This window comes from Drosophila pseudoobscura, chromosome 4, assembly GCF_009870125.1.
Source record: "Drosophila pseudoobscura strain MV-25-SWS-2005 chromosome 4, UCI_Dpse_MV25, whole genome shotgun sequence".
NCBI classification, from domain to species: domain Eukaryota; kingdom Metazoa; phylum Arthropoda; class Insecta; order Diptera; family Drosophilidae; genus Drosophila; species Drosophila pseudoobscura.
This window is the reverse complement of record NC_046681.1, coordinates 13,574,332-13,599,444: the sequence shown is the minus strand read 5'-3', so window position 1 is coordinate 13,599,444 and position 25,113 is coordinate 13,574,332. Positions and strand designations below refer to the sequence as shown.

Below are 25,113 nucleotides of genomic sequence, written 5' to 3'. Positions count from 1 at the left end.
AACGGGTCGCGACTCGCGAGATATGAGTTATGTTATGAGAGCGGCAGAGCCGATTCCGTTCCATGCATTTTGCATGCGTTTCACGCACAGGAGCGAAGTTTACTTAAGAGCAGGTAGACGACAGACAGGGCCGGCTGCATATGGGATAGAACTATAAAAGATGTTGAGCACGACAAAGATAAGGACAGGACTCTTGAAATTCTTTGCAGATGTGGTACCGATCCGATCTGGGCGGTTTCGTCTTATGTAGTGACTGCTGTTGTTCTCATTTCAACTTTCGCTGCACATAAATTGGTGGCCAAACTATTCCCCCTTGAATACGCCACTGGACTGATCGGTGTCTCTGTATTTACAGCTACTTTTTCTCAGGCTTCGAATTCGGAGAGCATTGCGGCGGCTCCCACGTTGTTATTGGCGAGCGTCAACGCAAATACATAAAAAGCGCAAATGGCAAAAATAGCCATAAAACCATAAAATGTCAACCCAAAAAGTTCAAAGATGAGCTTCGCGGCAGCGACATCGACGGGCCGGCACACTCCACGCGATAACGGCACTATTTTTACTGCATTGTTTTTTGTCCGCTGTGCTGTGTGCGGCCAGAAGAATGCCAATGAGGAAATGTCAAGACGGGTATAAAAAGAAGAAGCGCCGCTAAAAGCCATTAAAGCCAATCAAATAAATTTACAACAATAAAATGTGTGTATTCAAAGCGAAATGTGAACAAACTAATTAGCTTTTAGAGGAAGAACGGGATCAGGCAAAGAGAGATAGAGAGAGAGAAAAGATGAACAAGTAGAAGAAGAAGAATATGGAGAGAGACAGGCAGGTGCCCAGAGAAGATGAGAGGCTTGACATTTGCATGGAGAGGTGAAGGCTCTGCAAAAATGAATCAGCAATCAGCAGAGGGGAGGCAAAGAGGAATAAGAATAGGTCGGTGCTGACAGTGCTGATCGGTCAGTTTAGCTTTTTCGAAGTGAGTAAGCAATCTAGCCGTTTCCAAGCCAGAGCTGAAAATAATAATACATCGAGAAGACATCGCTGTATTTCACACATACATACATACATATACATACATAAGTGAATATCCAACATAGTAGGTAGTATTATATTCTTTTAGTTACACAATCTAGCTTCTTTCAAGCCATTATCTTTGGGCTGCACTGTTTGTCCACTCACCTGTATTTCTAATAAAAGTTCCTGCTTCTTGCGTCGCAGCTCTATCAGTAGCTTCTGCTGCTCCGGCGTTAGTTCTGCAAACAAAAGAAAGAGACGGGACACTTTTTTGGTTAATTGGAACGCAGCAGAAGCGCAGCGCAGCTGCAGCAACAACAACACATTCCAGCAGCACGCACCCACACACACACACGCATACACAGAAATACACGCACGCACTCTCGCATACACTATTCATTTTGGCTGCATCTGATGCCTGCCTGCGCAGAAGCGAGATGGCAAATGGGCGGCCTGTGACGTAGAACTCTGCTTCGTTCAATCAATAAACTTTTTTTTTGCTTATATCCACTCTCTTCCTTTACGCACAATGGGCGACTAATTGTGTAAATTGACTTATTAGCTGTAATTTAGCATTTGGGGATTATTATTAATTCAATTGAAGGCCAGAGTAAATGAGAACACTCGCATACACATGCAGAGAGAGGGAGACACACACACACAGAAACACGCACACGTAGATTGCTTGTTGCTTCATTAAATTTTTAGTACGGGACTCGCCCCATTCCATTTTCATGCATTTTTCAAGGCATTTTCCCACTTATTTCACACAATTTCACTCGGCTACTCCGGATTCAGGATAATCCGCGCGGACTGGGGCTTCTGGCACTGGATTTTGCTTTCGTTACGTTTCGTTTACCTGGCATCGAGAATTCACTGCGCCCCTTTGAAACGGCCCCATACGATCTGTTGTCGAAGTTGTCCATGGCGCTTATCATTGTGGCGGTCCAAAATAATCACGCACACACACGCACAATGTGAAGCACGCGAACACACTATTTGAACATAATTTGACTAAAGTTATTCAAGTTTCCTTCAATTTTCATTGAATTTCATTGTGATTATTGTGATAATAAACAAAAAGTCAACACCTCCAGTGTGACCGCGGATTTATCGATAAGATATACAGTCTGACCCTCAGAAATATACCGAAACATATCGTCTTACTTTAAAAATATACCGTAAATATACTGACGAGCTCAAGTTCTACAATACATATCCTTCGTTTTTGATATTCCGTGGAATATAACTACCTGAGGGTCTGAACTCATAATTGTATCCGATTATAACATCAATTTCCTACAAGACTGGTTGATAAATGGTTTTTTAAGATAAGGTTTAAGCAATACCGGTCAACAAAAATTTACACTAAATTAATTTTCTTACATGGTAACTACATACTAAATACAAATGAACTACATTGTCATGTAATTACCAAAGGCGACACCTGAAATGGGACGAATACGATATCAAAGATATCGATATATCGCATACCTCAAACACATTTTTACTATTGAACTATCGATATCTAGCTTTCCAAGGCGAAAAATGACAAGTAAAATATGGAAATAGAAAATTCTGTGAGAAAACCTGCTCAAATGATTGTTTATTACTCAAAGGAAAGGTTAAAAGTAATAAATAAATTCCGGATTTAACTATTTTTTCTGGCCGAAAAACAATCACCAGGTGGCAACTCTGCGAACATATGTGCAGGCATCGATAATTACTTACAATTTTTTGAACAGAATATTTCTGGAAATTTCGACTCCCGGAAGACTTGCAAACAACGCGAAAGAAGCCACCGAAACCACTGCCGGACCAGTGACGAGCCAATTCCATTGCATCCTTTCATTCAGCAGTAGCAAATCGCCGACAAACAAAGCATAAACGATGGCCAAATGGGGAGAAGGAGATCCTCGTTGGATTGTCGAGGAGCGTCCCGACGCCACCAACGTGAACAACTGGCACTGGACGGAAAAGAATGCAACGCCTTGGTCCAAGGAGAGATTGCATCAATTGTTCAAGGACTTCAAAATAGGCAAGTCATCACGCTGTAGCAGGGGGGCACTGCAACAAAAATTCTAACCTAAAACACCCGTCCGTGCGATTGCGTGCGTTTTGTTTCTGCAGACCAAAGCGACATCGAATGCGTGGTCGAGGCGGTGGACAAGTGCCAGGGCGAGGCCACCGTCAACAATCGCAAGGGCAAGCTGATATACTTCTACGAGTGGGAACTGGTGCTCAAGTGGTCCGGCCAGCTTCTGAAGAACAGCAAGCTCTCGCACAAGGGGAAGCTGACCATTCCCAATCTCTCGGAGGAGAACGACCTGGAGGATGTGGAGATCACGGTGACCATCGATGAGTCCAACGACGAGTCTGAGACCCTCAAGCAATTCATGTACAATGTCGGGCGGGATAGCATTCGGAAGCAGCTGGGCGTCTACATCAAGGAACTGAAGGAGGAGTACTCCAAGAACTTGATTCTACCAAAGAAGGGCGACGAGGGCGGCAACTCCATCAACAATGCCAGCCTAAATGATGCTAACAATGCCAGGAATGCGGCCCAAAAGGCAGCAGCAGCCGCGGCCGCTGCCGTAGCAACACCCAAGGCCAGCGACTCCTCGAAGGTGGGCTGCAAGCTGGACGTGCGCACGCTCTCGATGACCGAGGAGTTCCACTGCAACGCCAATGATCTGTACAATGCCCTCACCAAACCCGATATGGTCTCTGCCTTTACACGGGCGCCCGCCAAAGTCGATCCAGTGCGCGGTGGAGAGTGAGTTTTCTAATCCGTTGATCTCCTGATGACGGTAACTAAAGGGTTTCCTCCTTTTCTTGCAGATTTGTTCTTTATGGCGGCAATGTTTTGGGCAAATTCGAGGAGCTCATCCCAGAGAAGAAGATCCAACAGAGCTGGCGTCTGAAAAACTGGTCATCTGGACACTTTTCAAATGTACTCATAGAGCTAGAGGAGACTGTAAGCAGACACTGATAATATCATGATTTCAGAGTATTATTCATCTTCCATCCAACCTTTTCTTTCGCAGTCCAATAGCACCATGATGACGCTCAAGCAGACCGGTATTCCCGCCTCCGAGTACGATGCAATGAAAACCAATTGGCATCGATACTACTGGCATAGCATCAAGCAGACCTTTGGCTTTGGCACCTCCATTGCAGATTCCTTATAAGCGAAAAGGTTCACTTTAGAAGAAGAAGATGTTGGATGGGATTGGGGCTACTTTACTGTCTGTGCTGCCTGAAATTCACTCATTTCCGTAGCTATAATTTCTGTTATTCTTGCAATAATTCTTTAATTCGACAAAAATCGATCAACGCCTCGTTTACAGCAGCTAAAACAGTAAAGTCACACCCACTACCTTCAAAACTAAGCAAACTTCACCAAAATTTCACGCTTCGCTCCGAGACATTGATTTCACACATTGAAGAAATTCAGAGTTAAATAAAACAAGAAATCTGAAAAATATAATTGATAATTTCATTTAGATAGAATCTACTCTATAACGAAATCTGTAATTATAATCCTGATATATCTGAATGTCGGTCTAATTGTAAAATAACAGAATTCTGGTTAAAAGAGAATACATTATCCAATGAAAAAATCTTTTTGTTATTGATTTAAGAGGACTCTACGAAGAGTATATGGAACCCCTCGTAAACCCCATCCAGATGAAAAGTTTGGGGTTGAAGGATGACAATAAGCATCGGTGGTTCAGTGGTAGAATGCTCGCCTGCCACGCGGGCGGCCCGGGTTCGATTCCCGGCCGATGCAGCAGTACTTTTTTGGATATTCTTTATTCTTTGAATATCAATAAGGGATCTGTTATAATTGTATAGAATATAAACTTGAATTTAATGGAAGTTTAACTTCAAATTTCTGAGCTGTTGCCTTTAAGATCCATTCTACAGCTAAAACTTTTGCTGACGAGGAAAAAGAACCTCAACCTTGAGAATTTGAAAGCAGAGGACACCTAAAGACCTTCCCTTAAGATCAATTTCACGTCTAAAACTATCAGGAAACAGAAAACTTAATAATATTTAAGGGTGATGGTGATTTAATGTATACATATGATGGTAATTACTTAGCTATTATCTTTCTCGGGAATTCGGAAGTAGAGGTCCTAAGTATTGATGGTTCAGACCTTTCCTTAGGATACACTTCTCATCTAAAACTACTGAATACAGAGGAACTAATAGAAATACCTTGGCTACTGAAAGTATTATCAGCAAGAGTGGATTACGCTAATTTTAGGCCACTTTCGAAGGGGTCTATGGTATATATTTAAGAAAAATATTAAGTTCAAAGTTCAAGATCGAAACTTATGAAGCGGAAGACACCGAAGCATCGGTGGTTCAGTGGTAGAATGCTCGCCTGCCACGCGGGCGGCCCGGGTTCGATTCCCGGCCGATGCAACCTTCTTTTTTTTTGTTTCCAATCAGAGATCATATATAATTTCACGTCTATGATAATCTTATCACATATAAGAACCCATCAGATAGTCCAAGATTTATATAGTTTCGATAGGGTAATTTTTGTCATTTCGAATAATGAAACCTTAACTTTATGAAGGTGCATTCTGACGCAATAAAATATGAAGCATCGGTGGTTCAGTGGTAGAATGCTCGCCTGCCACGCGGGCGGCCCGGGTTCGATTCCCGGCCGATGCATTGCTACATTTTTTAATTTATTTTTTACATTTCTATGTTCAGAAAGCCACACCTTAGTTCTTTTGGTGCGTTGTCAAATGTCTCTTATATTCCTGGTAGTTGTTGGTCTTGTAAATCTCCTTCGATTTCTGTTCCGAGCACTTTTTGCACTCGTACATGAATTTGCCAGGATGCATGGTCGTTTTCATCACGTGTTTGCGTAGATTGTCGATATTTTTGCATCGGAAAATGCAGTGGGGACACTTGTGGCGCCTCTCATCCGAGTGACTGATGGAGTGCCGTCGGAGTTTGTCCTTGCTGCGGGCCCTGAACTCGCACTGATCGCAGGGGAACCACTTGTCCTGCTCCTTGCCATGGACCGACTTGAGGTGCCTAAAAAGAGGAAGAGAACGTAAGAAGAGCAGAGCCATATTTAAAATCTCAACGCTTGATTAGGCGGTAAATTCCAGTGGCGGCTTGTCCCGCCACCGCAGTCAGAACTAATTGCTAATTTCGCATTCGAATCGCACGCTCGAAATCAAAATACGAGTAAGTTGGCAATTGGCAATTGCCTTTCGGCCAGCAGGAGCCGCTGAAGCAGCAGCAGCACAAGCAGCAGCCGCCAATCCGGACTTGGCTTAGATGGCGATCAGTTTTTTCGGGCAAAGAGCGGGAAACAAATATTGGGAAATGGGGGAATGGGTCGTACACGACTGTGCTGATGAGCTACGGTAGCTCTCGAGCTATTGCTCTTTGCTCTCTTCGCACGTGTGTGCCTCGACAAAAACGTTGCAACTGCGGAGCAAAGATGAGTAACGGCTATAGATTTCAATGGTACCCGATTTGTATAGAGTAATAGAGCTCCCAAGATGAATCCTTGAAGTGGTAGAAGGCTCTCTGTACAATGTGGCTCGACAAAAACGTTAATTTGGGTGCCCTTCCACATGCTTTAACCAATATGCCCCATCTTGGAGTCCCAGGAGGCACAGTCTCACTCACACGATTTCAGTTACGCGCCTTCAATTATACCCCAGTGCTCCTCCAACCAACTGTAGGACTGTAGACTCCATTTGCTCCTCCTCTGCGCTGTGTGTGTGTGTGTGTGTTGTGTCCACTCGACTTATCAGCTACTGTCCAAACCGAGGACTCACAATTAATTGCCAATGTTTTTGTTGTTGTTGTTTTTGGTATTGGAATCTGTGTGAAATCTCAAGCTTCGAATAAACAGAAAAACTTGAACAGAAACAGAGCGTAGGGAGAGAGACGAACGGACGAACGCGACTCGCGGTAGGCTTAATTAGCGGCAAGTAATGGAGCTTCCAGGAGGAGCTGCAGCAGCAGCAGCCAGCCCCAGAAGTTGTAGGAGGTTTTCCCTGTACCTCGCTCTCTGTGTTGAATGCCGCCGCCTGAAAGAAACCCCTCGAAACGAGGCCGAGAGATGCCTTTTTGGCTGCGCTTTGAAATTCCTGGATCAGCAGCAGGGCCAACCTTTTGATAGCTAATTGAAGATCTCCAAAGGGAGTTAAGCGCATCACAGAGCCACAGTTCTCTCTCCCTCTCTCTCTCTCTCACTGTCTGTCTGTCTGACTTTCTGGATCTGGAGAAGATTTATGCAAGCCCGGTTTTTTGGGTTGAGGTCAAAAGTTTTGCGTATTTTTAATGAGGCACCACATTTCGTGGTGTTCTTTGAATGAATTCATTAACTTTTGCGGCAGATAAATTCGGGAGAGTAATCAAAATTCAGGGAAATCTTTAAAAAGAGATCAATCAGGAGGCAAATATCTTTCTATGACATTCCTTTCTTTCGTTCGACTATGAAATTTTGATGTTTAATCGCCCCCATTCAATCGTCAAGCCAAAGCCGAAGCCAAAGCCAAAGGTTAAGGTGATCAAGGGTATTAACCATTATCCACCCAACATTCAAATTTGCTGTCTGCACGGCAGAGTACAAAAGAAGCCAAATGTCGTACCCATCAAAGCGATCGAGGCGATCGAAGCGACGAGGAAGACGACGACGACGACGACGACGATCCTCCACGTCCAGAGTAGAGTCCCCCAATGCCACTTACAACTGTGTATCCAACTCTTTTCTTTTCTTTCTTTTTCCTTTTTATACCCGATACTCAAAATGAGTATTGGGGTATATTAGATTTGTGGTAAAAGTGGATGTGTGTAACGTCCAGAAGGAATCGTTTCCGACCCCATAAAGTATATATATTCTTGATCAGCATCAATAGCCGAGTCGATTGAGCCATGTCTGTCTGTCCGTCTGTCCGTCCGTCCGTCTGTCCGTCTGTCCGTCTGTCCGTCCCCTTCAGCGCCTAATGCTCAAAGACTATAAGAGCTAGAGCAACGATGTTTTGGATCCAGACTTCTGTGATATGTCACTGCTCCAAAAATATTTCAAAACTTTGCCCCGCCCACTTCCGCCCCCACAAAGGGCGAAAATCTGTGGCATCCACAATTTCGACGATACGAGAAAACTAAAAACGCAGAATCGTAGAAGATGACTATATCTTCTAGAGTGCAAAATCTGAACCAGATCGTATAATTATTACAGCCAGAATCACGAAAACAATTTCACTCTTTCTCGCTCTGTCTCACTCTAACACACAGGTTTCATGGTCGGTTTTGCCAATTGTAAAATGTGAGTTCAAGGATCTCAGAACCTATAAAAGCCAGAGCAACCAAATTTGGTATCCACACTCCTGTGATATCGGACCTTGACCGTTTCCTGTTCAAATTTCGCCACACCCCCTTCCGCCCCCGCAAAGGACGAAAATCTGAGGCAACCACAAATCTCAGAGACTATTAAGGCTAGAGTAACCAAATTTGGTGCACACACTCCTTTAAGATGTCACTATAAAACGTATATCTCAGAATTTCGCCCCACCCCCATCCGCCCCCACAAAGGACGAAAATCTGTTGCATCCACAATATTGCAGATTTGAGAAAACTAAAAACGCAGAATCATAGATAATGACCATATCTATTAGATTGCTGAATCTGGATCAGATCAGATCATTTTTATAGCCAAAAGGAACAAATCAATTTGCAGTGGCTACGCAGCGCCCGACGTCACGCTCAGACTGATTTTCTGTCTCTCTCGCACGCTCTCTTTGTCGTGTCGTTTAATATTAGCGGCGTCTGCCGGAGGAGAGCCATACTGACTTAGTATCGGGTATAACCGTAGAGTTGCGGTGTCCGCAGCAACTCACAACGTTCCCCCTCGTTGTTGTTGTTTTTGTTGTTTTCTTGGGGCGGACAGCTGCAGCACAGTGGCTGCTGCAGCCAACACACAGTGGCACTACCCATATTGCCGGCAATTTGGCCCTGAACTGATCGTCGGGATTCGGAGAGCAGCATTGGAAATATTACAAGAATTCAATGCGCATATCAAAGGCGATCGATAAGTCACGATTTTGTTGGAGACGACTGCTCCCACTCCCTACTACATGCAACGTCCATTGGGGCAAGCTCTTCTCTGTCGCTGGACTGGACCCGGGCTCTTCGGTTGCGACTGTGACTGGATCTGGGACTGCGACTGGTGCTGGGACTGGCTGCTGCCTGTTGCCTGGTGCTGCCTGCCTGCCTGCCGCTTGTTGTTTTCATCAATTTATGCAATTGCCGTTCAAAGTCTGCAATTATGGATGACATTTTTGCTCTTGTTGCCTCTTTTTTTGCTCCTTTTCTTCTTCTTCGTTTTGGTTTTTTATTTAAGAAATTCAAATTCGTGTAGAAAATGTCGCTCGTTTATTTTGTTAGCTGCAATTGTCTTTTTGCTGCCTTGTGGGTTTGGTTTGGGTTTTCTTTCTTTGTAAGTCCTGATTAGCATTTTGTAGATTAGTAATAGGGCAGCCACATTGTCGGAGGAGCTCTCCCGGTGCTGCCTGGACCTCGCCCCATAGCCAAAAAAAAAACGCAAGTCAGTGGTAATATGTGTGTGTGTGTTTGTGTGTGTGTGTGGGAGAGGATAATGAATTGCCAAGTAATTGAATGGAAATGCATTTTGCGGGGGAATATCGAGAGTGCCACAATACTTATTTCCAAGGGTTATTGGAGAAGGGGTTTCAGACTATTTTCGAGGTCATCTTTTTATGGGATTAAGGGAAACTGAGCATGTTAGAAATAAAGATGAATCATTCAAAAATACATAAAATACAATTTTTAAAAAACCTAGTAATTCCTCATGTGGGACCCTATTTTGGGAGTTACTGAAAGGGCATAACTTTAAAGCTTTATGGTAATTTGTATCCTTTTTAAATTTTAATCATATCCAGAATTGGTTCTAAAATTCGAGCTTTACTTAGAAGATAGCGAATGGATTACTGAACGATCGGAAATGGTGTCGTATCAACAAAAGATTCAGGCGCTTGTGCCTCGAAAAAACCTTCCACTACACTCAGAGAAATATTTTAAATTAAATATTCTGGTTTTAAATACAAAAGTAGTGAGATATAACATTAACTTTTAGATAATATATTTAATTTAAATATAAAATATATTTTTGTAACTAATGGGCAAGCCCCTGCAGGCTTTGACGACTTTTTAATACAATAAAAAGATTTGAAATATATTTAAATAAAATATTTGCATATTAATACAAAAATTTAATTGAAAGAAAAACACCTTCCTTTTACAATCTGCTTTCTTGCTGAATAGTTCAAAGTTGTTTTCTCTGAGTGTAAGTCATTATTTCCAGAAATTTGTAAGAGCTTTTCCTCGCAATTTAACCAAAAGTTTAATCTATATTTAAACTATATTTTGATGGAAATTTCACTCACCTTTTCAAATGCACTTCGCTCTTTCCCACATACTTGCATTGGTCCCTGTCGCACTTGTGTTTTCCCTGGGAATGAGAGGCCAAATGGATGCGGAGGCTCACCTGGGTGGCACCCGAATATGTACAGTCCGCGACATGACAGCGAAAGCTACGCTCCACACTCGGGGTATGGCTCTGCTCGTGATGCTTTTGGGAACTCCTAAAGAAAATAATACAAAATGGAAACAAAAATTAAAGTCTCTTGAACGTCTGTCACATATTTGCATCACTTTTTGTGCGGCAGAGATCTCGGTACGGCCTACGTTTTGTGCAGATCTCTGCTGTCCTTGTAGGTTTTTTTTTCGTTTTTCTCCTTTTGGAATTGGGAAATTTTTTAATTACATTAAATCAAAGCAAAAGTAATTCGCACCAAAGTCACGTTTCACTCCGACACGAGGCACGTTCAAATCCAACAAAAACCTTGGACAGCAGACCAGAACAGGGCACGGAACAGGCATTGACCAGAAACGGGCATGGACCATGGACCACGGACCATGGAGCAGACCTGAGCTCCAGTCCCAGTCCCAGTCCCAGGCTTTGGGGCCATGTTCACGTTTGTGTCCATCTAGTTCCAGTCAAAAGGACCCGCAAAATGCAAATGCAAACTCTCTCGTAGGCTAAAAACTTTTCTGCACATCAATTACGGATGCTAATTAATCGAAACAGCTGAGAACAGAACCCGCTTGGAGTCGTTGGCACTGGCATTGGCGTTGGCGTTGCTGATGGAGGAGTTTTTTTGGGCTTGTTTTTTTTGTGGGTGGGGGTAATGGGCCAACGTTCGACTTTAAATGAGGCAAGACAGGCATTAGTTTGTCAATAGAACTGTATGCATCTACGTGTCTGTGTATAGTAGGTGATGGGATTGATTTAACATTGATTTTCTCTCATTTGTTTTGGGCTTGAGGGGTAGTTCTTTCTGCTTTATTCTTAAACTACAATAGCTTTAAATTAACCAAAGTTGGAAGATTAGACAATTGAAATGGATTGTGTACAAGTAATTGGGTAAAAGGCTTCATTATTGTAGAGATTTCTGAGTAGTTTCAACAAGAAGACCTACTGCACAGATATAATATATACTCTTTCTTCCTAATCAATTTATTTGACAAGACTTAATAAAAAGAGCTGAAAACCATGTAATTGAATTTTAGCAAAGATTATATATGATGAAATGGATGATAAATCTCATTAAATCACAACATTTCAACGATTCCCATTCTCTTCTTAGATCTCGTAACCTTCAAACTTATTCCCTTTGCCGTGATATGTGTTCTTCAATCTGTAATTTATAATCTATAACCTGAAATCTTTTGTTTGATTGTATTTATCGGAAGATTTTGAGTTTTAGATATGATATGATATGAATTCCTTAATTAAACTGTGCGAAAAATTAAAACTTTTGTTTCGTTAGACAAAAATAAGGTTGTAGGCCTGAATGAGTAGGTTACTTTCCCATACTTGGATTTTAAAATGTACCTTCAAAATCTTTTTTTTAAAATTCTGCAAAAATTTTACATAAATTAATGGATTTAACAAATAATTGCATGACCTTCCACAGGATTTTTTGTCGCGTTTAAAGTGCCAAATAACTGTCGTAAATATTCCCAACATTCCATCAAAGTTTTCTCTTAGAGTTTCTTGGAGTATTTGAACATATTTTTGTCTCGTTATCTTCGGATCATTTCAGTATATTTTCATTAGAGTTTTTAGAGCTCTTTGAGTATCTTCTTCCTCACTTTTCTTGGGTTTAGCATATTTGCTTTGGTTTTGTCAGGACTACTGAGACATCAAGTTAGTTCAATTTTCTTATCAACTTCCTGAAGCGAAAATGTTCCCAATATCTTCTCTTTATGGTCGCCCATCTAAAGCAGAAATTTCAGACAGCTCTTCCCATCAGAGCACACTAATTTCCTTAGCCTCATTTGGGATTCAGGGAAGAAAAAGATTCTTCTTAATAATGCGCGACATTAACAAAGTTTCAATCTTTAATCTAAATTCCTGTTACGGCCAAGCACCCCGGCCACCAGCCACCAGCCACCCAGACAACGGATTGGAGGGGGGTGAGGTGGGTGGGCGTGAAGTTAAGGGCTATGGGGCGTGGCCAGTCGGAGGATGGGGGGTGTTCTGGAGGTACGACAACATTGTCATGCATTTCTAATGATGCCATCGCGAAGGCTAAGGCGAAGGCGAGGAGGGCGAGGCGAGGCGAGGCGAGGGCGAAAGCGTGGAAGCAATGGGCGTCGTCGTTGATATGTGAAATGTCACTTTGTATGGAGTTTGAATAGGAACGACAACGGGACAAGGCGACAGCGAGACAGCGACACAACAGGATGACAAGAAGGAAAAGCCCTTCCTTTCTCCAGCTCCCAAGATATTGCAAGACTTGACAAAAGGATGCCATTTCACCTGCAGGAGTTTGCCGTAAATTGCTCTTGTTGTTGCTGCTGCCGTTGCTGCTTCTGTTCTGCGAAGGATCCAAAGGATAATGGTAGCGGGAACCCCCCCGTAACATAATGCTGAAAGAAAGCAGAGCGAATTAGATGCAACAACAACAACAGAGACAGCGACAGCGACAGCGGAACAACAACAGAATTATCTCTCTCTTTTCGCAGCGCTTTTCCCCAGTTGTATTTTCTCGTCCAAACATTAACTTTTATTTCCTCAAATGCATTTTCCAGACTCCCATCTTTCCGTAAGTTCTCCAGTTTTCTCTGGCCCATAACCGTCCGTCTCGCTAATACGTTTGTCTTTCTCTCTGCTCTCTGCTCTGCTCTGCTCTGGAGTAAAAAGAGACAGAGAGATATGTTCATGGGTCCAGAACAGGCAACATTACCTGTAAATTGAATGGATTGCAATGAGGGGAGGAGCTGCAGGAGAAGCTGGAGCTGTAGCTAATTTGAGGCAGGTGGCAGAGGCGCTAAACAAACCAATTATAACTCAAATACGTGGCAACAGCATCAGCTAGAATAAACGGGGCGAAAACTAAGAGGAAACCAGAAGAGAACTACAAGATAGGCAAAACTTTCTTAGAAAGATTTCAGAGTGAATCAAGCAACCGAAAGAACGGTGGTGGTGGTCTTAGGCAAAAAAGGAGAAACCTTTGAAAAGATATTTCTCTTAGAGAATGTAGGAAAGCAGAAAGCAACAACTATTTCTCAGAAAAATAGACTAAAGAATCACGATGTAATGCCATCACCGATTCAGCAGAATCTTTTCACAAATCAAAGCTAATTTGATAAAGAAAAAAGACAGCTAATCTTACGATGTAATGATAGATCTCTGGCTTTAAGTCTGTCCCAGAATAATAATGTTCTTTTGCACCTATTTTAAATATATTTTCTCCTGCAACTCTTTTGCATTCAGGAACTCTACTCTCTAAGCTCTTTCTACACCAAAACACAAACAAATTTAATCCCAGAAATTGTCAGAAATCAGGATATTAACCACTTGAAACCTCTACAGCTAAGACAGTCACATAGCAAGGGGCTTCATTTCCAAAAGCATTTTAAATCCAAAACGCGCACAGAATTTACATTGAGTGCCGCCTTCAAAGGAGGAGGCTGATGGGGTGGCAGGATGGCAGGATGGCATCATGGGAGCTTCGTAGCCGATTAGTTGACGAAAACGGAACGTTTGGAAACGCCTTGCGATGAAAACTTTGCCCTTTTCAGCGCCAGTGGGGAGTGGGACCCAAGGTTTAGCTGTCATCAAACAACCCGCCCCCACAAGACAGGGGAGATGCAGCAGCAGCAGCAGCAGCTGCAAGCCCGGACGAAGCTGTTGGCTCTGTCCCGTGTCCGGGTCCGTGTCCGGGTCCGGGTGTTGTGTCAACTTTTGCACACCATCCATTAGAGGGATGCCGCCCTGCTCCGCTCTGCGTTGCTGGAGGGTCTCCGTCTCCCTCACAAAGATGCTGAGCAAACATGTCGCGGGTGCGGTGTGGCAGGTGCAAAATGTATCCTGCTGCTCATTGTCAGCTGCATAAGGATGCAGCAGCAGGATGCACGGTGGGCGTAGTGGTGGGTGCCCAAGAGAAGGACTCCTGCCTGTCTGTGGATGTGTCTTAGACAATCGCATGTGTAGTTTCGGAGCAGTTCTCGTTCTTCGCTGTTGTTGTTCCCAAAACTCGCATAAATATTTATGACAGCGTCTTTCCCGTGTCTCGTGTCGCCTCGCGTTGTGTCTTGTCTTTTGGGCGCAAAACTTCTGTGTATGCCGCGGGGCGTTAGTCAACAGCCAAGGCAGACAGACAGCTTCCGGTGTCAGTCACAAGGATGTGTGTGGTGCACACCGCCCAGCTCCTTAACTGCTCAAAACACAAGGATCCACAGCTTCAGATTCGTAGCTCCACAGCTACGTTCTCTTGTAATTGGTACGTAAGTCTTGGGCTACTCTTTCCTGAGGGTGGAGCCGGGAATGGACTTTCGACTGCAAAATGGCTGCAGAGACTCAGAGATGGATAAATGTAACTATCGGTTCACTATATCATATAGAAATAATCTGAAGAATCGCTGATAAGACAATTCTTTTGCACTTGTGCCTCGACAACAACGTTTTTACACCTAAAAGTCAATAGTTTCATAAGTACTATCATCTGCCTTTCGATCTTCAAGGGTATCCGACGGTTCGTTGCAAAAAGTTGTCCTTATTTTCCCCATCCTACCTGCTCTCTACCGCCGGTTCTGTCCTTTCTTCACTTTTAGAGTTGTTCTTTGCTAGCGCCACATTAGCAGGATTTTGATGCCTCGCCTTGTGCTGCATGTGAAATTAGTTGTTGCATCCATACCCCACCCCTCGTTTCATATAGAGGAGTGGAGGGGAGGGTATGGGGAGGTGGTGTGTGTGGGCGTGACAACACATTTATATACCATGTGTAATTAGGGAAGTGCCAGGGATGCTGGGGGACACCTTCTCCTTCAGGCTTATCTGCCGCAGCAGCAGCAGCAGCAACGTGGCAGCAATGTGGCAGCACCAGGAACTTGAGCTAAACAAAAATCGTTGCAGGAAATTACCGTTAAATGTCACCCCGTGCACTTGTCCATCCCCATACCCCCTTTCTTAACCCACTCTCTCTCGTACGTTTAACCCTCTGTCTCATGGTTAACCCACTCTCCCCTGCTTAACCCTCTCTGTCCTACGTGTGCGTAAGGAGTTGCTTGGGTTTCCAGCATTGTTATTAATGCCTGGGCGGGTCTTAATTTGAAGTTTTTAATGTTCCAACATCTTCTCTCTCGTCTATTCGGATTAGCCCTATACTCGTACGCAACGATGGATGGAACGGGCAATGGCTTTTTGAATGCGACATCCTGAATGGTAGATATCTTTTGGAGGTGGGAGGTGTCTGCCGTAATGAAGATGATAATTACGGACATTCAAAATGGTGTGATATGTACTATGATGATGAGGGGCTTTCTGTGGTTAAAGGAAGGCCATAAATGTGTGTGTTGAAAAGTATATAATTAAAACATTCTTTTACCAAGAATATAGAAGTAAAGTGAGTCCTGAAAGGTGTGTAAAAATTGAAAAAAATCTGATATTGATATGATTCACTATCAGTAGATACTTAAGCATAAAATAGTATACAAATCTTCCATATGAAACCGACTATCATAGCGTCGAGGCACGTGTTCTTCCATAGATATGTACCTATTCTTTTAGAGACTATTTTTAGACACTTTTCGGGGCTGCAAAGTTCTCTATTATCTAGTTTTCTTAAATAATTTTGAACGGCATCACTTTATATATTCACACTTCAACCGGAGCTGTCATATACCCTTGATGAGACAAATAAAAGGATACAATATCTAAGTAAAAATGTCTTTGCCAGCTCCCACTAGATATAAATATGTTTTCCAATCGATTCCTTTTACTCTAAGTCCACTTTCCTTTGCTTCCCTCTCCCAAAAACTATCTCCATCAATGTATAACAAACCCCAACATTTTGGTGAAGCTAATGGAACTCAAAGGAAAAAGGAAAAAACAAAGCATATTCACATGCTTATTACCACAACCTAGACTTCTTTTTATTTGCCTTGCGACTGCCGCCGCCACTTGATATACATTTATGCATTCTGGCAATACGCTCATGAGATCCTGGAACGAACACAAAACACTTGCCAATAGCCATCAACAACAAGGAGAAGCAGGAATACGGGATACAGATAGAGATGGAGATGGAGAGATGGAGGAGGCACTGGCATTGCCACTGAGACATAAGACTGGAGGATTTGCACAGAACACGTCGCCCAGTCCAATCCACAGTCCACAACCGACCACAAATCGAACAATGTCCGACTCAATTTCGCAGATTCATAAAAATGAATGAATGCAATGTGGCAGGCAATCGAGAGACGAGACGAGTAGAGTCGAGTCGAGACCTAAATCCTCCGATAGACCGAACCGAACCCAAACCGAACCAAACCGGCGTCATTGGAAATGGAAAATCAAGTTTTGTGAAATTGACTCTCAAGTGATGGAGCCACCACCACCCGCCACCACTAGGGGGGCAAATCAAGGGGGTGGATGGGTGGATGGGTTGGGTTGGGTTTGGGGAGAGATTACTGGAGGACGACGGCGACCATTAAAATGAATTGCACTGCACTTTGTGCCATCAACAGAATCAACTGCCGGCGAAACGAAACGAATGATGCACCATAGGAATGACTTAAAATACAAAATAAAATAGACCAAAAAGAAGGGGGCAAAAAAAATAGCTGAGAAGAGAACTGAAAGAAAAACAACAGTGCAGACAGAGGAAAAGAAGGGCAGGGTTAGGGGCGAGGGGACAGGGGACAGTGGAAAATGCAGACGAATTGGAAAAGGCAGTGGCCAGAGCAAGATAGCGACAAACAGGAGATGAAACCGAATCCGAATCCAACTCCGAGGCAGCGAGGCAGCCAACAGAACATTGCACGCCATTTCAATAAAAGTGAATTGCCCGACGCTGCGATGGCGATGGCGATGGCTATGGCGACGACGTCGTCAGCGGACGCCTCAAACTTCTTCAGGCCAAAGAGGAGGACCAGCAGCTCTGCTCTCAACGCCGGCAAAAGTATTCGCAAAGGACACCATTTAGAGATGACAGCGTGACAGGAATGGCATCAAATGTTCCCATAAAAGTAGGCGTGGAAAGAAAACTCCAGTGAAAAAGTGTGATTTGTGTCTACAGTAAAAGACTTTCATTTGTGTTACGTTAATGATCAGAACAAAACCAAAATTGTATTCCATTTTCAATCTGTAAAAATCTTCTATTGTTTCCCACTCGTGGTGACATATCCGTCTAAATCTTTTCTGAATTTCCTCAACAATGGGCAACCAATTTTCCCAGCAAGTCGAAGAGACTCCGGCTCCGGCCGAAACCTTTGCAACTATTGCACCAAAGCCCGTCCCAGAGACTGTATCTGCTTCTGGTGATACAAAAGAGGCCGTCGAAGATACTGTATCGGCGTCTGGTGACAAAAAAGGCAATTGCGGGGCTTGCTGTGCCTGTCCCGAGGCCAAGCAGGCACGTGACCAGTGCTTTGTGGAGCACGGAGAAGAGCACTGCCTGGGCGTGATCGATGCATACAAGAAGTGCATGCGCGAGGCAGGCTTCAATATCTAAGCAAAACATAGCCCCGTCTCCAGATAACTTCATATATTGATCCAGATACATTGAAAGAAAGAACAGTAAGTATATCGTGATATCTTTGAATATAGTTCCAGTCGTATCACATCTTTCCTTTATCTCTAGCACTATCATATAAAAGAGATGCTTTGCTGAAAGAAACCACCGAAATACCAGTCGTCATGGAAGTGTAAAGAATATACATCTTAGTATTCTAAATAAATTATCCTTTCCGAGCCAAAATATACTACGATTCGTGTCGCATTTATCTGCCATCTCTAGCACTCACAGCCCCCAACAGAAGCCATCTCCAAGAAGTAGAAGAAGCAACCGTAAAAGTTGAGTTAGTTCAAGTCTGGAATTCCGGAAGCGTGTGTAGCGCATCCACTGTTGACATGACTGACGACGATGTCGTCTTCTTGGTCTGCTCTTCGTCGTCGTAGTCGTCGTCGTAGTCGTCCTGGGACTGCGACTGGGACTGGAACTGAGCCACACTGAAAGTTTGTCTGGGGCTCATCTTCACTTCACTCCACTCCACTCCACACTCCACTGTTGGCCACTTGGTCTCGTTAGTCGTAAAAGCAAAGTATCTACATCAAGCGAGGCACAACAATAACTTCAAATGAGCATTTTAATAAATTTTTCAAATAATCACTTGAAAAGTGGAAAATTCTCTACCCAAGCGACTCTCTAGTTTCCATCCCGTTTCCATCTCCACATCTCAGAGTCCCGATTGCAATTCAACTTAATGTTTGCTCAAGGAATTAGTTGGCAAGAAGATGGAAAAAACTCCACAAGTTATGAGTAGTTATGCACGACGGAGATTTAGATCTGTCAGTGCTAATGGGTTTCTCTCTGCAACAGAGACAGGAGAGAGAGAACGTGTCTGGAGAGAAGTCTATCGGTTAGCTTGCAGACGCTCAAAGTCGGGAATAAAATCAAAGTGGTGTAAATCAGGTCGTTTTTTATGGATTGGTTGATGGGTTGAATGGCACAGGAATTTAAAATTGGATAGATCAAATCTGTAGAGAAGGACGGAGAGGATGTACTTGAAGAATATAGAATTATTGCAAAAGTAAAGTGTTCTTTCACCATCAATAAAAAGGGAAGAAAAAGGCAAATATTGTAGGGTTATTTATTTTCGCTATCTACCACCTAGTATTTTGTGGTATTTTCCCCAGTATTTTCTGCTACTAATACATATGTTTCTGTTAAGTTTCTTAGTATTTTCCGGTATGTTTTTAGTATTTTTACTACTGTAAGTTTTGTATCCAGTATAAGTATTATCTAGTTTTTTAACAGTATATACATATGAATACTTCTGTTATTTGTGTACCTCTGTTTGGTATCTTTTCAGTATAATTATACTATGTATAGTAGTTTTATGGTACATTTCCAGATGATTTGTTTTTGGTATTTTTACTACTGTAAGTTTGGTGAGTTGTTCTAGTATTATTTAAAATTTCAGCATTTTACCTGAGCATTCTTGATAATTTACTAGTATTTACTAGACTGATGTCTTGATCTAGCAATATGTAGTATATATCTAGTATTTTTATAGCACTGTCTGGTATTTATACTGGTACTATTCTACTATTTATTTTGTTTTTCGGTTAGTATTTTTTTGGAATCTTTCCTGGTTACAAAAGCTTATAACTATAGGAAAACGGAAAATCCTAGACCTAGAACGAAATTCCACAAGAAAGAACTTTAGCTCAAGATCAGTATACAGTATTTCAGAACCTAATCCCTTTTTTGGGTAAACACTCAACAAATGTGCTATCCCTCTATAGCCTTCCTTCCTTGTCCCACAACAGAATCCCACCAAAAAATAGCCACTGGCCATTGGGTATTTTCTAAAATGTAAAACCACCAGCAACATTTATGCGAATGCCTTGCCCAAAAATAACCATTGTAATAATGCTTTTTCGGTGGCATCCAGGGTGAGAGGAGGAAGGGCACACCAAGTGTTGTCTTTTTGCAGACTGCATCTTTGTTAATATATAAACAGATATTTCTTTCGGGGTAGAATTGCAGTTTTTTGGGTGGCATAAGCCCGGAGGCTTCTTGATTTGCGAGTGCATTGCATACTTTGTGGCTGCAGCGCCCGTGCCACCCGTCGTCCATTGCAAGTATGAAAGCGGTGGCAGGGGATCGAAAGACCCTCCGCGGAATGCCCCGAACTTAATGAGTTATATTTTGTTTTATTTTTTGGTGTGCTGCAGCTTGGAATTTTTAATTAATGCAACACACATGCACATGCAGGGATTTCATTTGCAGGCGCATTCCTTTTGCCACTTTTTATTGTTTCGTAAACTATTTCGGGGCGACATTTCCATAAGAGAATGAAGAACACTTCCGTTGCAGGGAAACACAGAGGGAGAGAGAGAGAGCCCCAGGCGATTCTGAGATTCTAATTAGCAGACTTTTGGGTGGGGTTTTTCCGAATTGGGAGAGTATTGGGGCGACTACTCACCTATTTGCCAGCTTTTTTCCGAATACTGCCAACGGGTATTTAGGTCTTTCTTCATCGCAGGGTTTCCTTACTTCCTGTTTCTCCTTCTTTGGCTTTTCCTTATTGCTGTGCATCGTGGCAATGTGATTCTTGAGATTGTGTCGCCTGCCAAACTTCATCTGGCACTCGGGACACTCGAAGATCTTCTCATTCGTATGGGTTCTGAGGTGCGCCCTGAGGGAGTACATCTTGAAGCGTTTTGGACAGCGCGGACACTGGAGCATCTCGTTGCGGCCAATGGACCCCGATCGAGTGTGAAAGAATCGATGATATAGCAGATCCGATTCGTACTCGCAGCTGAACGGACACTGATCGCAGCTCCAGGACTTGCTGCTGTCTGTAGTGGCAGCGGAGGAGGTGCTGGCTGTGGGCTGGCAGCTGCGGTTGTGCCTCCCCAGGGCCTGGGGGGAGTGAAAGTTCTCGCCGCAGATCAGACAGCCGTGGTTTTCCGTGGGATGTGCCTCCGCTCGATGCTGGGCCAGTGCTTGGGGGGAGTCAAAGACCTTCTGGCAGTTGGCGCATTGTTTGCAGGCCACGACCAGTCGCTTCTTTTTTGGCGGGGGATCTGGCCTTTGATCCTCCAGGACCTCGCGTAGCATGCGCTCCAGGACCTTGTCCGACTGCGGGGCAACCCTGTCCTTCGGGTTGGACCGCAGCTTGTGCTGCAACAGACTCCGATGACGACGTGCCTCCAGCGCCGTCTCAAACTCCAGGTGGCAGATGCCGCAGTAGTACCGTTCCAGGCGATGCTTGAACTTCTCGTGCCGCTGCAGCGCCAGGCGGGACATCTGTGGCGCTCCGCATATGCCACAGCGAAAGCGACTCTGGTAGTCGTCGGCGGCCGTGTCGGTGGGCGGCAGGCCCGGATGCTCCGTGGCAAAGTGGCGACGCAGCTGCATGTTGTAAAGGAAGCTCTCGCCGCAAGCGGAGCACTGGAGGCGACTCCGCTGGGCAATGCAGATGGGCACTGATCGGTTGAGGGCCAGCACCACATCCTTGTGGCACGGGTGCAGCATGTGCTGCCACATCAGGTCGCTGGACTCGCACTCGAACTGGCAGTAGCTGCACCAAAAGCTGTCTCCTCTGCGCCCCTGGACCTGCTTCAAGTGCTCTGCGGATCGCCAGTGCCGCAGGAAGGCCTCTTCCGTGTTGGCATAAAAGCTGCAGGGCTGGCACTGGAACGGCGACTGCCGCACAATGCTGCCCATGTGGTCGAGTATGTCCTTGAGGAAGGACTGCCTTCGCAGCGGCGTCTGCTGCTGGAGGCGTCTGTAGTGATAGTGCGAGATCAGGTGCTTGCCCATCATATGCCGGGCCATCGTGTGGTGGCACAGATCGCAGCGCAAGAAATGCGCACGGCGTTTCCTTTTAGGGATCTCCGACTCTGCCATTGGCTCCTCTTCTGTTGGCTGCTGTTCCTCCCTCTCCGGCGGGATGAAGTCCTTGCTTAGCGGGAGCTTCCCCCCGAGGGTGGCCTGCTCCAGCTGGCGTTCGGCCTCCGCTCTCTTCAAATGGTATGCCGATCGCAAATGCTGCTCGTAGTTGCAGCGACTCTTCAACCGCCTGCAGCAGATGTTGCACCAATAACTGACGCCCGGCTGTTGCAGCTTCGTCAGGTCGATATTCTCGCGGTACTCCAGGTGCTTGCTGCCGGGCACCCACTTGCCGTGAGTGTGCTCCTCTGGGGGATGGGCATAGACCTCTTCCGCCGGCTCATCCCAGCTGGGGGAAATCCTTTCGATGTGGGTGTGGCCCAACTGGGGCCGATGCTCGGGCTTCCACTTGCCCCCCGTGTGTGTGGCAGGCACTGCGGGTGGCGAGTGCTGCACCGCATCGTACTCCTCTTCGGCTTCGTCTTCCTCCGCATCGAACGAGTCATCCGGATCGTCTTCGTCTTCATCCTCTTCGTCGCTGGGTTCCGGCGAGTCCTGAACGAAATTCAGAGGCTTAAAGACAGCCTCATCGTGTTCTCGGACTGCCTTTAGTACAGGATCTCTAGCCGCAGTCCAGGCCTCTTCCTTGGCCGCTCGACTCGACCCAACCCAGGCCTCTTCTTTTGGTCTGGACACAGTTTTCCCGCCCGTCGAAACACTCTGCAACTGCAGGGAAGAGAAGAACAAATCTGCCCCTAGTTCGTAGGGCAGATCGTAGGCTTCTGTCAAGGACTTGGAGGACTTTCCCCCATGACTGGCTGTCGTCTTTCTCAGATAGCTGCTGGGGGCCTCTGGCTCGGCGAAATGAAAGCTATCGTACGTGTGATCCAAATGTCTGCTACTGAGGATCGCAGGTGGCGAGACCTCTTGAGTGGCAGGAGACGTAGTCTCCGGAGTTTTGGGTCTCTGGGTTTTCTGTGCGGCCAGGCAATTGCTTTTGCGGTGCTCGATGTACTTGGAGAGCCCCACGATGGTGGCATTGCATTTAATGCACAGATGAGTGTCATCTAGATCGTCAGAGTCCATGTTTGATCTGTGGATTAAAGAGAACAATTAGAGGTTTATGCTTCACAAAAAAATAGAGAAAAAATATGCTTAGATGGACTCTTTATCCAGTGATTTATGGAGTCACAGTCTGGTAGCAGAATCCCCCCCCTTTACATAGAGAGTTGTACGAAATGAACTCCAGTTGAGAGGGCTTCCTCCTTTTGGGTCATATTTCAAGCCCAGTTTATTCATTAGCAGACACTCCACAGCGCCACGGCAGAGAGCGATCCCCGGGAGCGAACCCTTTCCTCCACACATTCACCACAGCGTTGACATGGTCGTGTCTGTATCCGTATCCCGTGTCTCCCTGCTTTCCGCATCCGTAGTCCTTGTTCCTCGTGTGTGTTGTTGCGGCCTGTCAGAAATGAAGTTTATTGCGTCTGTGTGTGGCGTACATGTCCGCGTAGAGCCATCTCTCTCGCTCGCCCTCTCTCTCTGTGCGTCCCTCTCTAACGCCATGCTAAATGTAAAAGTGTCATTTCCGCCATATGTGAGCACGCGATGAACGATGCGTCGAAGTCGACGTTGACGCTGACGCTGACGCTGGTGTTGCCCCTGCCTCTGTTGGGCGTTGCTGCCTCTCATAATTTCATAGTACAATTGCTGCAGCAGCAAACACCAATCCCTGGGCACTGGCACTGCCACTGCCAGTGGCAACTGCTGCTGCTGTTTTCCGCGTGGAATTTATACAAACGAGGCCCATGTCTGAGGTTAAATACGAAAAACATAACAATTCCCGTGGATACGCGCTGATACACACACACCACCATGTGGGGGAATGTGGGTTATGGGGCATCCACATCGCGGATTTCTGCCTGCCTGCGCCTGGCCTGCGCCTTCCTTCCATCCGTCTAACAAGGACAATATTGGCTGTGCTCCTCCTTTCCCACACTCCCATCTACGGGCTCTCCTTTGAGTGATAAACGTACATTTGTTTAACAATTAACGTGGCAGCAGCAGCACATGCAACACCAACAGCCATTTATTTATAGTCTTCTCCCTTTTTAGAGCTCCCTCTCTCCCGGCCGTCCTCCAGCAGTTACCATTTTTATATCGCTAATTAGTCGAATCGTGGGGGCGGTTTCAATCCAAAAACACAGGACACATCGTCGTGTGTCTCTGATTCACGATAATTGCTTATTACTCGTACAACACATTCTCTCTCGTATATAATTTGCATGTCTGCTTGTAGGATATATACAAGTCCCCGTATATGTCTCGTACACTCATATCTGTAAGTCCTTAGCCAAGTAATTGCCTTCTAATTGCACATTTGTTCAACATTTTGGGAGCTGGAGAAAGGGTTTTCTTACGGGAGAAGAGCAAGATATTTTAAGAGTGAAAGATAGTTTGAAAGAAAGCTAAGGAGTAGGAATACCTGAAGGATCACCTTTAGGGGTTTCACTAATTGAACTTTATTGGAGTAGAAACAATAAAATTATATCATAATACTTACTCCAACTATGCTTTACAGCATTATCTATCCTCCAATGGCAAGTAGAAATATCGAAGCTCTCACTTATGCCTCCTTCCTTTTTTCTGATTAAAGGCCTTGTCTAAGAAATGATGATCTAAAAAGAGAGAATAAGTTCAACATTTGAGTATTATTGGAATATATTTATAGAAATCGTACAATAATTTTCACTCAATTTATGTTATAGGAAGCAAGTGGATGATCATGCATAAATGCATAAAACTTCGTTTTTTAACATTGTTCTTTAAGTTCTAAAAATATTAAAAAAACAAAAATTACCAAGAAGAAATCAGGAAATCTTCTCTCAAAACATTACTATCAAAACATTATAGAATACACTACACAACTGCTACACATCTTTCGATTACCTACAGTTCTCCTACCCAATAAAGGAACAAAGAATCCTTCACATAATAAGACGTATAAATATACCCTTTGTTCCTTAAACTATGTATATTACACACTCTTTTTGTTGTAAGCCCTATGGGCATTCTCCCCATTGGCATGCCTCGTCATCGTAGTATCGTCACCCAACTCCAT

At 44.4% G+C, this 25,113-nt stretch overlaps 4 protein-coding genes and 3 non-coding genes across 8 annotated transcripts in view; 5 read left to right on the top strand and 2 right to left on the bottom strand.

The window, feature by feature from the left end:
• Positions 1 to 2,116, bottom strand: part of step (cytohesin steppke) — a 38,155-nt gene extending 36,039 nt beyond the window's left edge. Inside the window, exons 1-2 of the mRNA XM_001357231.4 lie at positions 1,871 to 2,116; positions 1,177 to 1,250 (exon numbers count right to left, since the gene is read on the bottom strand). Of these exons, the coding sequence (XP_001357267.1) occupies positions 1,177 to 1,250; positions 1,871 to 1,949 (153 nt within the window). The 5' untranslated portion in view covers positions 1,950 to 2,116. The remainder of the gene's footprint in view (positions 1 to 1,176; positions 1,251 to 1,870) is intronic.
• A 430-nt stretch (positions 2,117 to 2,546) lies between these two features.
• On the top strand, positions 2,547 to 4,501 carry LOC4818064 (activator of 90 kDa heat shock protein ATPase homolog 1). Of its 2 annotated transcripts, XM_001357232.4 has the most exons (5): positions 2,547 to 2,697; positions 2,757 to 3,049; positions 3,142 to 3,787; positions 3,853 to 3,988; positions 4,059 to 4,501. In XM_001357232.4, the coding sequence occupies exons 2-5, from the start codon at positions 2,902 to 2,904 to the stop codon at positions 4,200 to 4,202; spliced, it is 1,074 nt and encodes a 357-aa protein (XP_001357268.3). In that variant the 5' UTR covers positions 2,547 to 2,697; positions 2,757 to 2,901; the 3' UTR covers positions 4,203 to 4,501. The 2 variants fall into 2 exon arrangements, with proteins under 2 accessions (XP_001357268.3, XP_033235791.1); XM_033379900.1 differs by lacking the exon at positions 2,547 to 2,697 and having other exon boundaries at positions 2,708 to 3,049.
• A 232-nt stretch (positions 4,502 to 4,733) lies between these two features.
• Positions 4,734 to 4,804, top strand: TRNAG-GCC (transfer RNA glycine (anticodon GCC)). Its single transcript has one exon. It is a non-coding gene; the product is annotated as a tRNA-Gly (tRNA).
• Positions 4,805 to 5,374: 570 nt separating this feature from the next.
• Positions 5,375 to 5,445, top strand: TRNAG-GCC (transfer RNA glycine (anticodon GCC)). Its single transcript has one exon. It is a non-coding gene; the product is annotated as a tRNA-Gly (tRNA).
• A 184-nt stretch (positions 5,446 to 5,629) lies between these two features.
• TRNAG-GCC (transfer RNA glycine (anticodon GCC)) lies at positions 5,630 to 5,700 on the top strand. The gene has a single exon. It is a non-coding gene; the product is annotated as a tRNA-Gly (tRNA).
• Positions 5,635 to 24,651, bottom strand: LOC4818179 (zinc finger protein 700). The gene is made up of 4 exons (XM_033379899.1): positions 24,556 to 24,651; positions 20,581 to 23,085; positions 10,464 to 10,661; positions 5,635 to 6,072 (listed from the first exon to the last, which is right to left on the bottom strand). Exons 2-4 carry the CDS (start codon positions 23,076 to 23,078, stop codon positions 5,754 to 5,756), a joined length of 3,015 nt encoding a protein of 1,004 aa, XP_033235790.1. The 5' UTR covers positions 23,079 to 23,085; positions 24,556 to 24,651; the 3' UTR covers positions 5,635 to 5,753.
• On the top strand, positions 17,652 to 18,365 carry LOC6903385 (cytochrome c oxidase copper chaperone 1-like). The gene is made up of 2 exons (XM_002132228.3): positions 17,652 to 18,166; positions 18,231 to 18,365. Exon 1 carries the CDS (start codon positions 17,805 to 17,807, stop codon positions 18,099 to 18,101), a length of 297 nt encoding a protein of 98 aa, XP_002132264.2. The 5' UTR covers positions 17,652 to 17,804; the 3' UTR covers positions 18,102 to 18,166; positions 18,231 to 18,365.
• Positions 24,652 to 25,113: the final 462 nt, after the last annotated feature.